Here is a 12873-nt window from a genome sequence, read left to right on the forward strand (position 1 = left end):
TACCAACCAAATGTCATCTTATGTAGCAGTAGACATGGCGGTGTCTCAATAATTTTTTTCATTTCATAGGTTATGTTTTGTTTTTTGATACGTATTAGGTTGTTATGTCGCACGTGGTTCACATATTAATCAGATTAAATTTTAAAGTTTCAAACTAGTGTCAAAACTTGTGCGCTTTAGGCTTTAGCTGGCATGACCGCATGAGTGTCGAAGCCAAGACAGGTCATGCGGGGTTTGGAGGTGAGGTTGAGGTATGGCCCAAACCATTCGTGACGGGCTTTGGGGTGATACTTTTTTGGTCTGCCTATGAGTCCTCACTATTGCCATACTTTTTATGGGCCGCTATGAGTCTATGACTACGAAAGTCGACTATTGTAAGGGGGCTTGGAGTCGGCAAATTTAATTGCTAGAGTATGATAGTTGAAGATACTTGATGCATCGTAAATTCGTAATTGAACGCCGTGAGCGAATCTTTTGATGTAATGGTGCCATGATCATTCCTTTTGGAAATTGTAGTACGATGCCATATGAGCTTGAGAGAACCCTGTTCACCTGGTCAGTAGGTGACCAAGGATTAGCTGGTCAACTGGCGTCAGATCTGCCCGATTTTGATCCAAGAGCAGAAATAATAAAGCTTCTCATATGTCTCGACCCTTGGATCAAAATCGAGCAGATCCGACGACAGTTGACCAGATAATTCCTGGTCACCTATTGACCAGGTGAACGGGGCTGGAGCTTGAGATTATTAAATGAAAGGCCACATGCCTTTTTTTACTCAAAAAAAAAAACGAAATAAGATTAACCTTAGAAAAAATACTTGCGTCTGGAGTAGTTTGGACTCTTTCTTATTTACATACTTTTGTCAATATAAATCATAATCTTAACCGATCAAAAGTTGAATTAACTAATAAAGATCATCTTTACAAAAAATCAATGTAAACAAAAATCGTTTACTAATTTTGAGAATTTTTGTTGCTTAAAAGTTGAAAACGGGTTTGGACGCTATCAAAAACACTCCAACCAAGCCTAAAATTGCGACACAGCGTCCATTTTTTGTAACGAGGTGTTCCCGGTCATTGTCATGGTTCATGGCCAAAGTGGTGGAATTGATCAGGATCATAGAGAGGTGTTCATGCGTTGTTGTGCTTCCCACCAAGCATGTGAAAACATATCATAGTCATAGTTAACCTACTATGATGTTGAAGTGTTGAATAAAGATTCCTACTAACGAGATAAGGCTAGCTCACCCAGATCCCACCTATAAGATTCCATTGACACCTGCCTTGGTTGATCTCGAACAGATCAGAAAGGTAGTCGATCATCATCCTAAAAATAAATCATCTAGCTGCCTTCTATTGCTGTTTTTTTAAAGTGAAGTGTTCGACGAAATGCTTCTAACTAACGAGATTGGTTGAACTGCTCACATGAAAATCCGAATTGAAACTAACACTGAATGTCATGGTCCAAAGCATGATGGTGTCGTAGGCCGTTACAAAATGAATTTGGAAATAAAATGATACGTTTGTTATGCTGCGAGTCTCGTGATGGCTATCTCTGACAAAATGAAACTAACGTGAGTGCTAGTGGGTCGGCAGAGGATGGATAAGAGCTGCACTAGATCTCTGCACCATTAGTTTAGCTTACATCAAAGGTGTATATGCCTGCTTTTCTAAAGTGTCGCATCGATCAAGTCAATTACTCACTCACTAGCTTCTTCCCCAGTAGTAATAGTTCTTTCATTGCTTTCATTGAAAACACCAATGTGAGCCTCAGCATAAAAGCCAAACCTGCCGCACATCCATGGCAGTTAGCTAGCTTGAATAGTTATATAGAAACAGATACTGCTGCACAGGTTTTATGTGTGAAATAATGCGTTCTCTGGGTCTTCTCTTCTTCGTTTTCTGCTGGCTGTACGAAGTCACTCACAGCCGCAACTCCATCTCTGTGGCTTCACAGAGCACGGAGGCAGACACTGTCTTTGTCAATGGAACAGCGGCAATCGGAAGCATAGATGATGACTTTGTTTGTGCTACACTGGATTGGTGGCCGCCGGAGAAATGCGATTATGGAACTTGTAGCTGGGGTAATGCTTCTCTTCTTAATCTAGTAAGTCCATCATAAGCCTCCTTAAACTCTTTACATGTCACATGATCAATTATCAATGGATTGAATGGTTGATATCAGTAAAAAAGTTTAGGGGGTGTTTTTCCAATCCATATCTTGGAACCACTCAATTATTGTAATAGGGTGTTCTTGGTTTGAGACTAGAGGTTGAAGATTATGATGTCAATAATTCACTGGTGTCATATAGTATTTGGCAACTAGCTAGTATGGTTAACCTATTCCTAAGATGCTATCCTCAGTTCTCAGGATAAATAACTTTCATTTACATTATTTAATTTCATGATCATGTAATTATGTAATTCTCAGTTTTATATTCTTGTATTTCCTTATGGCAGGACCTTGGCAATGATATACTTTTAAATGCAATAAAAGGTGAAGGAGTCTCATCTGCCATAATCTAATTCTAGTTTGCAAAACTGTTGCTATAGATGGAATTCACATCTTTATTTTATTGCAGCATTTTCACCCTTGAAACTTAGGCTGGGTGGCACCTTGCAAGACAAAGTCATATACCAGACAGAAGACGGTCCAAAACATACTTCATTTGTTAAAGATAGTTCACAGTTGTTTGGCTTTTCTGATGGTTACTTACCTATGCCTAGATGGGATGAACTAAACATTTTCTTCAAGAATGCCGGGTAAAGCAAATAATTTGACAGTGGATCGTGCATTTTATTCGCGATATGCATGTTCCTATCTGATCTTCGATTCTCTCATTGACTAGCTAGATAGAACTTACTGAATGTGAAGTTGGTATTTTACAAAACAGGGCTGTTATTATATTTGGACTAAATGCACTGCAAGGCAGGACCATAGATTCCCATGGTGTTGCTGTGGGTGATTGGAATGCGAGTAATGCTGAATCCTTTATAAGATATACAGTCAACAAAGGATACACAATTCATGGTTGGGAGCTAGGTAACTCTTTTATACCTTAATTTTTGGTAGAAATGTTGAAAAGCCATATATATATATATTGTGGGAAAGCTGTTGAGCAATTATGATCTTGATGCTCAGGAAATGAACTATGTGGGAGTGGAGTTGGAACAAGAGTGACAGCAGTCCAGTACGCTTCAGACATAAACTCTCTTCAAAACAAGGTGCGAGATATTTATTCAGGTTCTGCATTAGCTAAGCCACTAGTCTTGGCACCAGGAGGGTTCTTTGATTCCAAATGGTTCTCAGATTTTGTTCTACAAAGCACCTCAGTCTGTTCAAGTACTCACTCACCACATATATAACCTTGGTCCAGGTAATGTAGAAAAACTAAATCAAAGTGCTTACAAAGCACTTCCTTCCCATTTAGTTTCTGGCTATTGAACTTATTGAATGACACTTGCCTTTCTCCCTTTTGATCATATGATTTAAGGTAGTGCAACAGATCTTGTCGACAAGATTCTCAATCCATCTGTTCTTGATGGTATTTCCAAAACCTTCAGTGACTTACAGATGCTAGTTAAGAGTTCGCATACTTCAGCTGTGGCATGGGTTGGTGAATCAGGAGGGGCTTACAACAGTGGTCACAATCTGGTTACAAATGCATTTGTATTCAGTTTCTGGTAACAAAGTTGATCTCAACTGTTTCTTTGAGCCGCTTCTACAGTACTTTCTTAACATTTTGAAGTACGAAAAATTTATGCGTGTGTTTCACTAACCATACAGGTACCTGGACCAGCTTGGGATGTCAGCATCTTATGATACCAAAACACATTGCAGACAAACACTCATTGGTGGAAATTATGGCCTCCTTGACATCAATACCTTTAAACCAAATCCTGATTATTACAGGTTAGTCCATATCATGAAGACCAACACTAGTCTTCTTGATCTACATTCCAAAGAAAAAAAATCTGACTGCTTTGACATATGTACGGTCTTTACAGTGCTCTTCTTTGGCATCGACTAATGGGAAACAATGTTCTGTCAACAAGCTTCTCCGGGACAAAGAAACTGCGCACTTATGCTCATTGTTCCAAGAAAACAGTAAGTACTAAAACTGCACATAATTCAGTTTCTTGCAGATGTTATGTTGCCAGACTATTGATCATGATCACTGAATATGCAATCTTGTTTGAGCACATCTATTCTAGAAAAATTACGTTTGAGGTGCAATGAGATAATTTATTCAACTTTCTTCTTTGATCAATGCAGCAAGGAATCACAGTGCTGCTTATTAACCTAGGTAACACTACAGTTCAAGTTGATGTTTCAACTAAAAATGGTGGCAGCAGCAGTACCTTGAATTTCGAAGAAGGCCTAAAAGATTCTAAAGCAACCAAGAACGATGTCAGAGAAGAATACCACATAACAGCTAAAGATGGAGACTTGCACAGCCGAGTAATGCTTCTGAATGAGAAAGAACTAACTGTAAATTCAGCAGGGCAAATCCCAAGCTTGGAGCCAATGATAGTAGGAATATCAGATCCCACATCTGTGGCACCTTTCTCTATTGTATTTGTTCACATTCCCAACATAACTGTACCTGCTTGTAAATAGACAGAGTTCCTTCTTCTTTGTGAATTATGACCAAAGATTGACAACAAACTTTACAAGTCTTTGGTCACAACTCACAAGAAAAGGAATGACTAATTTACAAGAGCTCTCTTTTTAGTCTTTGATCTACAAGAATGAAATGAGGCGGCTTGAAAGGAATATTGAATGAATGATGATTTGATCATTGATGGATCCCAGAGACAAATGGTCCTGTTGAAAACAAAGATCTTTGTGACCAAGATAACTAGGTAATTCTTGGTGAGAAAAATCGTAATAAAAACTTGGGTGAGAAAATAAGAAAATGCGGTAAATACTGAAAACTCATAATGAGCTCCAAACTCCAGCCTAACATAGATTCGGCCCAATCACTCATTCATATGCCACACAACAAGAATATAACTATATTCAAGAATGGAAAGTCGATAATGCTTCCATGATCTAATTTATGAGTAATGCTACATACACCAAATTATTTTACAAAATATAGATACCAAATGACGTGGCAGAAGCCACCTCACTGTTTTTATTTATCAAAAGTAGTGACATGGAATTTAACTAATTTAAGATATAAATTTCTTGAATTATTTTGATAGAACAAAAACTAGAAGAGATGAACATATATACAAGAAGAACCCTAATTCACCTTTCTAAGTCTTTGTCTTAACCACCATCCAAGCTTCCTCTTTCTTATCAGATCTACCATCTATAGATTTCTCTATGTGCATATATATATATATATATATATATATATATATATATATATATATATATATATATATATATATATATATATATACTACTACTACCTAGTAGTAGTAGTAGTAGTACGTACGTACGTACGTACGTACGTACTACTACTACTACTACTACGTACGTACTCTACTACTACTACTCTNTATATATATATATATATATATATATATATATATATATATATATATATTACATTCGAATTCGATCAGACTGTTTGGAGACCTACACATTGATGGTTGTTTGAGGCTCTAAAGCTCTTATACTTGGCTCAATTCTCTCATCTGATGCTAATCAATACCAATTGGAATTACTATTATGTATTTGAAGCTTCACTTGGGATTGGCAAATATAAGCAGATTGACTGGGTATAGCAAATGGCATTCATGAACCAGATCTCCCAGTATGGAGAAGATCAACTCCAACTCCAACTCCAATTAGACTTGGAAGTTGGAAAGAACCTCCAATTAAATCATGAAAGGGGAGCTACTCACACCAGGGTATACGTTTTCAATACGGGAGCATATATAGTTCTACATAATTAAAACACAATTTGTTGCATCAAAAACAGAAAATACCCTAGATTTGCCAGTGTTCACTTCTAAGTATATAACATTTTACGAATAATGATAGTTAAATGCTTAAAGCCTAGAAAAAAATTATATGAATGGCACGATAACAGTTAGAATGGACTTTTGCAGAAAATAAGTAAATGCATTTTGGAAATTTGTAATGACATACTGGAAAACAATTTTGAAAATTCAATCCATGTAGGAGATGATGTGGCAGTGCCACATCATTTGGGATATAATTTTGGTATAAATTTTTGGGGTCTCAAGCATTTTCCCTAATTTATTTACAGATACATTTCCGGTCGTGTCTGAAAATAAACTTAATCTAAAAGGCACCGGGGTACGCGATGATATACGACGGAAAAGAGTCTGAAACACGTCTGGATACGTATCCGTAAATAAATTAGATTGTGGGGCAGTACTGACTTTCCATGCCTAAGTTATATTTTTTTTTGGTGCGTCTATTGCCACCCCACAAACTATTGTTCACCCCACACGTTGTTGATTTATTAAATGACTAATATACTCTAATGTAAAATTACAGCAAGGGACAAGTTGTTACAAATTACAAATTCTTTTTTTTTTAGATAAACACGTACTTCATAAATCTTAACCTAGAATTTATCATATTCGATCTTTTTATGAAGTCTGAAAAAGACACTAGCATTCAACTGAAGATGAGGTGAACTGTTTGTATTTTTTTTTTTTCCTTTCTCTTCTTTTTTCATTGTTAATGTTTCGTCTATACATTTACTCATTATTTCTCATATCGATTTTGTATGTAAATTTACATGTCTAGTCACTCACTTATATATATTCGATTGTTTTTTTTTTCATTGGCGTTAGAGCTTTTTCCAAGTAGAGTTTACAAACATTATGCATCTTGATATCGACGGATACCAATGAGTTGTTAAGATTGAGAGTTTTTGCTTGTTCTTTAATTGAGATTTATACTTTAATGTCATTTTTATTGTTCAATTTGTGATTTCATTGACCCAAATGATATTAATCTTATGGTTTTCTCTAATTTTATTTTGTTTTTGGAGTTCAATGGATATTGGAAGAGGATGATATTGCTTGTATTGCAAATCGGTGAATAAAATAAATTAAAAATTAAAAATCATATAAGCAGGGTGAGAAGAGATCGAATGTAAGGTGAACAAAGTAAATATGAAATTGAAAAAAAAATATATGTAGGGTGAAAAAAGAATTTAGAATGAACAAAACAAAAATGAGAAAAGGGTATTTTAGGTATTGTAAATGGGTGAACAAAGTAAACTTACAATTAAAAATATATAAATGGAGTGTGAAGAGAACGTGAGATGAACAAAATGGTTTGTGGGGTGGTAATAGACGCACCTTTTTTTTTGGTCTGAATATCCTTTTCTTCTATCCTCAAGAGTCGAGAGGAACGTAGCAGCAGCAAATATGGGCAGTCTGCTCAAGTGCTACAGACCCTTCTTCTCTCTCCATCTCGGAATGCACCGTTTCACCAACCCCAAACGGAGAATCCGTTGCCTCAGCGCCACTACTTCAACCCACTCCGTTGCCGCCAAATCGGAGATTCCGGCGTCGTCGTCGGAGCTCTGGCTGCACAACACAATGAGCCGGAAGAAGGAGCTGTTCAAGCCCAAAGTTGAAGGCAGAGTCGGCATGTATGTGTGTGGCGTTACGGCTTACGATCTCAGCCATATTGGCCACGCTCGCGTCTACGTCACTTTCGACGTTCTCTACAGGTCCTTCTTCTTCTTCCTCTCTCGCATTTTATTTGGTTCAATTCGAATTCGAATTAGGTTTCGATTTCTGATTTGAGACTCTTTGTTTTTGAGAAATAGGCAGATATCTTAGGCATTTGGGATATGAGGTCACCTATGTTCGAAATTTCACAGACGTTGATGACAAAGTGAGTTCTTATAGTTAAATGCAAAATTTTCGAGTATTTCCAATTTCCTGTGTTCCGAAAAGTTGAGAATTTGGTTGTTAGTTAAGCATGTTGATAGAGGTGGATGAATGAGTGTTGGAAAATGTGGAAGCTAAGTAAGGATTACTATCCACATTGGTATTACAGGATTTGCTGAGTCTGCGCTTTTCGATATTCTGTAGATAATTGCTAGAGCAAATGAGTTGGGGGAGGATCCGATCAGTTTGAGCCGGCGGTACTGCGAGGAGTTCAATCGAGATATGGAGAGTCTTCATTGCCTGCCTCCTTCTGTGGAACCGCGAGTTTCTGATCACATGCCGCAGATAATTGATATGATCAAGCAGGTACTTTCTACTTTAAGGTTTTAGGCCCTTGTGTTCTGTCAGAGAGGGTAAGTGCTCTGCTTTGCCTACGTGCGATTCTTGACAATTAAACTTGCAAGTGTAACTTTTTATGTTATGATACTTGTATATTTATTATTTGGAGACATAAAATTGATGAATCTGTTATCAGGCCTTGTTAATCTTGGATGCGCAACGTATCAAGTACTGATTTTTAGGGTGTGGTTTATGGGCAGATTATTGAAAATGGACATGCCTATCAAGTTGATGGGGATGTGTATTTTAGTGTTGACAAGTTCCCAGATTATGGACGTCTATCTGGGCGAAAATTAGAAGACAATCGAGCCGGTGAGCGAGTCACTGTTGATTCAAGGAAGAACAATCCTGCTGATTTTGCTTTATGGAAGGTAGTATCTTCAACTCAAGTAACTGATGGTTGCTATTGGTTATGCTCTCGTATTTTTGTTAATCAGTTCAACTGCAGAAATTTAATGAAATTTTGTAATGTTACAGTCCGCAAAGGAAGGTGAACCCTTCTGGGACAGTCCCTGGGGCCCCGGAAGACCTGGTTGGCATATCGAGTGCAGTGCCATGAGTGCTGCTTATCTCGGTTACTCTTTCGACATACATGGTGGAGGAATGGACCTTGTGTTTCCTCACCATGAGAATGAAATTGCTCAGAGTTGTGCTGCATGTAAACAAAGTGATATAAGTTACTGGATACACAATGGTTTTGTCACTATAGACTCCGAGAAAATGTCCAAATCCCTAGGGAACTTCTTTACAATTCGGCAGGTAAAAGCATACCGTACTTGTTTAGTGGTCACAATCTTTTTCTTCCAAGTTGTTGGGAACCATCTCTCTAATGGTCGAGAATATAACTTTAGAATCAAATTCTTGTCTGATTTGATCCTAATGCTATACATATTTGATCTTTCAGGTTATAGACCTATACCATCCATTGGCTTTGCGACTTTTCTTGTTAGGGTCTCATTATCTGTCTCCAATCAACTACTCTGATGTACTGCTTGAAAGCACTTCAGAGCGGATCTTCTACATATTTCAGGTATAACATCCTACTTCTCAGGTAGTCAACCAATGGCAAACACATACATGCCTCCACGACAAAGGTGCATGCGTGCAAAATACGGAGTGACAACTCGAAATATGTTGATCATGTATATTATTCTGTTTTTTAGTCCAATGTGCTGTTGTTCTTTCAGATAAATTTATATTTTGGCTCATTAGTGGAAGGTATAATATAATATTTCACTTATTGATCAGATTAATCTTTGTTTTCAGACTTTATATGACTGTGAAAGTGTTGTAAGCCACCCTGATGTATCAACTCTGAAGGATACCATTCCTCCTGAAATATTGGAAAGCATCAATAAGTTCAACGATGTTTTTGTAACATCAATGTCGGATGATCTTCACAGTTCTGTTGTTTTTGGTGCATTATCAGACCCGTTAAAAACTATGAATGATCTGCTTCACACTCGCAAGGTATGGTGAAGTGTTCATAAATTTTAATTTTGTGGCTAACAAACAAAATGTAGGGTTTGATGTAGGCAAGAATCTAGAAATTCTTAATCTTTAGGGTGTGGTGTAGCTTTTATATTGATTTGCAAATAGTGTATGGTTAGTTTTGTATATTAAAGGAGGAAATTTAAATGCATAAATCGTCAGGATAGAATGAAATTGTGAATTAGTTTGTTCATTCTTCTGTACAGCTCATGTCCTTATTTCTCAATCTAGCGAATCATATCTTCAAGTTGTGTTGATCTCTGTATCCTTTGTAAATACATACAGGGCAAGAAGCAAGCATTGAGGATAGAGTCTCTTGCAGCTTTGGAAAAGATTACCAGGAATGTCTTGAGCATTTTGGGATTGATGCCTGCAAGTTACGCTGAGGTAAAGGAAGTTGGTCTAAGGAGACTCCACCGCATCATATACATGATATTTCTTTCCATTTTACTAAACCTTGCATTATTCAATTCCTGAACTCCTAATACCTCTATTAGCTTCTAGGTTTCTCATCTCTGGTTAGTGTTTGTTGTCGAACTTGACAAACATTTATGCTACAGATTCTGCAGCAGCTGAAAGAAAAAGCCTTGAAGCGTGCAAAATTAACAGAAGATCAAGTATTGCAGAAAATCAAGGAAAGAAATTCAGCAAGGAAGAACAAAGAGTATGAAAAATCAGATACAATTAGGAAAGATTTAGCTGCTGTTGGAATTAATCTTATGGACAACCCAGATGGGACAACATGGAGACCAGCTGTACCTCTTGCAATTCAACAGCAGCTGCAGGTGGCATCTTCTTGATTGGCTTCTGGTCAATATACGGTACAGATTAGGTCTACTTTCTCTTCACAAAAGATTCGAAAAAAAAAAGGATTTTTCACGGACCTGAATTCTTGTTCAGGTGTGATAGCCGTAAGGAGAAATTTTTATAGCATTTGATTAAGTTTTGGCAGCCATCTGTAGTTCCAATTCAATACTGTGAATTTCTTATATGTCTGGACTTGCAAAAACTGGGACTCCTACATGACCAGTCTTGGAGAATTGGCAAGCAATACGTAATACAATATTACAGTACACCAAGTAAAATGAGAAGCTTTAATATCATTGATCATTCTCAGATTTACATTATTGTCAACCATCACTCTCTCGCATTAAACAGCTCTCAGCCTCACCCACTGCAGAGCGCAGCTTGCCCAACTATCACTATTCACTAATAAAAAAGAATAAGAGGAGAAAATTCCACGACCTCCAGAAAAGAACGATGTTGCAAATCCTTTGTAGCCTTCACAGCACCCCAGCTCAACGTATATGTGGACGTCATCCGAATGTTGTTCTGGTAGTTCACGCATCTGACTGAACAACCGCTTGTGTTTCCCTTCTCACGAAAGATCTTATCCCCCTTCATCAAGCTAATGAACAAACCTTGCCTGGAAAATTAGAAATCAAAGAAAAATGGCAATCATCAACACACAAGTTGCATCAACGAAGCCAAGGATAACCAGAAAACATTGTTAAGCAACTTAAAACAGCACCCGGCTTTCCGGGCATTCTCGACATTCAAGCTAGAAGACCCGAGACGAGATATTTCAAAATTTTCTTTTCAGTTCTTTTAGCAAAAATTAAGCTTAGGATTTACCTTGTCTAATGCTACTACAGCAAAGACGGTTGTCATCAATATAAGTCGCTTGGATACCATCATCCATGAACCCACTGATACATCATCATGGGCATAAGTCTTCAAAGATGCACTGCAAATGAAGAGTAAACTGAAATGTGATCCATTTTTTTAACAGGTATAATTTTGTTAACTAAGTTCGTGAAATTTTATTCATTAAGAGGTAATCAGATCATGCAACTGAATTTACAAAACAGCTTATACTACAAAGACATCTTATAATGACTTAGGTTCTGACAATTCAATGAAAGATCTGTTTCATGTAATTTGTGACTTTTCAAAGAAATTTAGACCTCAGATAGATACTAGATAGATACCGAATAGATACTAGATAGATACCGAATGTGTACAGAAAAAAAAAAAATCAATCTTTCTGCAAACTTATAAGCTAGGTACCATTCAATGTAACCACTTAAGAGTTTTCACTTATCATGGAGCAATACAACCCAAGCAACAAACTACTTTGATAACTTGTAAGAAACTATATCCAAAAGATAGCTATTTTCCCCAGCTCTAGCTTAGAACACACCTGTTTACGTTTATGTACTGAGCTAAGTTCTTGGATAGTATGAAGAGTGAAGTACCAGCACGTCGGAAGTACCTGAAATGGGCACGAGGTGATTTGAATTATAGAACAACAAAAAAATCAATTCAGCCAGTTATAATATCTTGCACTTGTGACTACCTGAAATTGATATGTAGAAATCTCAAAACCACCTAAATAGAATTTAGAAAACAACTAAAAGTAGCTAATTTTAAAATTATCCTTTTATCTGGCACCGAAGCTCATAAGTCATAAAGTTCCAATCCTACAAACACATATACTCTCTTTCTCTCTATCTGTACATCTATCCATGACATACATAGAACATACACAGATACACAAAAAGGATCTACTGAGCAGCAGCCATTACTTATTTTTCTATCATCAGGACAAAAACACTAAAAACACCTCCCTATCTTGATCGATTACTACAGATGGAGTGTGTTTGTGGGTGCACAACTGAATCAACACAGACATCAGGTATTCAACACAGACACAGACATAGGATTAGAAACAGATACTGCTGCACAGGTTTTATGTGTGAAATAATGCGTTCTCTGGTTCTTCTCTTCTTCGTTTTCTGCTGGCTGTACGAAGTCACTCACTGCCGCAACTCCATCTCTGTGGCTTCACAGAGCACGGCGGCAGACACTGTCTTTGTCAATGGAACAGCGGCAATCGGAAGCATAGATGATGACTTTGTTTGTGCTACACTGGATTGGTGGCCGCCGGAGAAATGCGATTATGGAACTTGTAGCTGGGGCAATGCTTCTCTTCTTAATCTAGTAAGTCCATCATAAGCCTCCTTAAACTCTTTACATGTCACATGATCAATTATCAATGGATTGAATGGTTGATATCAGTAAAAAGTTAGGGGTGTTTTCCAATCCATATCTTGGAACCACTCAATTATTGTAATAGGGTGTT

General features: G+C 37.3%; 2 protein-coding genes and 1 pseudogene across 3 annotated transcripts in view; all 3 read left to right on the forward strand.

Annotated features, from left to right (window-relative positions):
- The first annotated feature begins 1656 nt into the window (after positions 1-1656).
- Positions 1657-4800, forward strand: LOC101303959 (annotated as a pseudogene). The gene is made up of 9 exons (XR_184038.1): positions 1657-2106; positions 2460-2496; positions 2582-2762; positions 2894-3042; positions 3142-3376; positions 3494-3683; positions 3787-3912; positions 4008-4107; positions 4276-4800. The product of XR_184038.1 is annotated as a heparanase-like protein 3-like (transcript).
- Positions 4801-7283: 2483 nt separating this feature from the next.
- Positions 7284-10585, forward strand: LOC101304247 (cysteine--tRNA ligase-like). Its single transcript, XM_004291385.1, has 9 exons — positions 7284-7675; positions 7779-7842; positions 8043-8204; positions 8438-8608; positions 8715-8996; positions 9142-9267; positions 9504-9707; positions 10014-10115; positions 10289-10585. Exons 1-9 carry the CDS (start codon positions 7368-7370, stop codon positions 10526-10528), a joined length of 1659 nt encoding a protein of 552 aa, XP_004291433.1. The 5' UTR covers positions 7284-7367; the 3' UTR covers positions 10529-10585.
- A 1530-nt stretch (positions 10586-12115) lies between these two features.
- LOC101292576 (heparanase-like protein 3-like) overlaps positions 12116-12873 on the forward strand; it is a 3265-nt gene continuing 2507 nt past the window's right edge. The window contains exon 1 of the mRNA XM_004292926.1: positions 12116-12735. Coding sequence (XP_004292974.1) covers positions 12381-12735 — 355 coding nt within the window. The 5' untranslated portion in view covers positions 12116-12380. The remainder of the gene's footprint in view (positions 12736-12873) is intronic.

The sequence above is a fragment of the Fragaria vesca genome, linkage group LG2 (assembly GCF_000184155.1).
Source record: "Fragaria vesca subsp. vesca linkage group LG2, FraVesHawaii_1.0, whole genome shotgun sequence".
Classification (NCBI taxonomy): domain Eukaryota; kingdom Viridiplantae; phylum Streptophyta; class Magnoliopsida; order Rosales; family Rosaceae; genus Fragaria; species Fragaria vesca.

Bases quoted from the DNA above. Each gene is read 5' to 3' on its own strand.
- LOC101304247 (XM_004291385.1), top strand. From the start codon at position 7,368: ATGGGCAGTCTGCTCAAGTGCTACAGACCCTTCTTCTCTCTCCATCTC. The intron at 8,205-8,437 runs GTACTTTCTACT...GTTTATGGGCAG, and splicing joins TAATTGATATGATCAAGCAG to ATTATTGAAAATGGACATGC. The intron at 8,997-9,141 runs GTAAAAGCATAC...TTGATCTTTCAG, and splicing joins ACTTCTTTACAATTCGGCAG to GTTATAGACCTATACCATCC.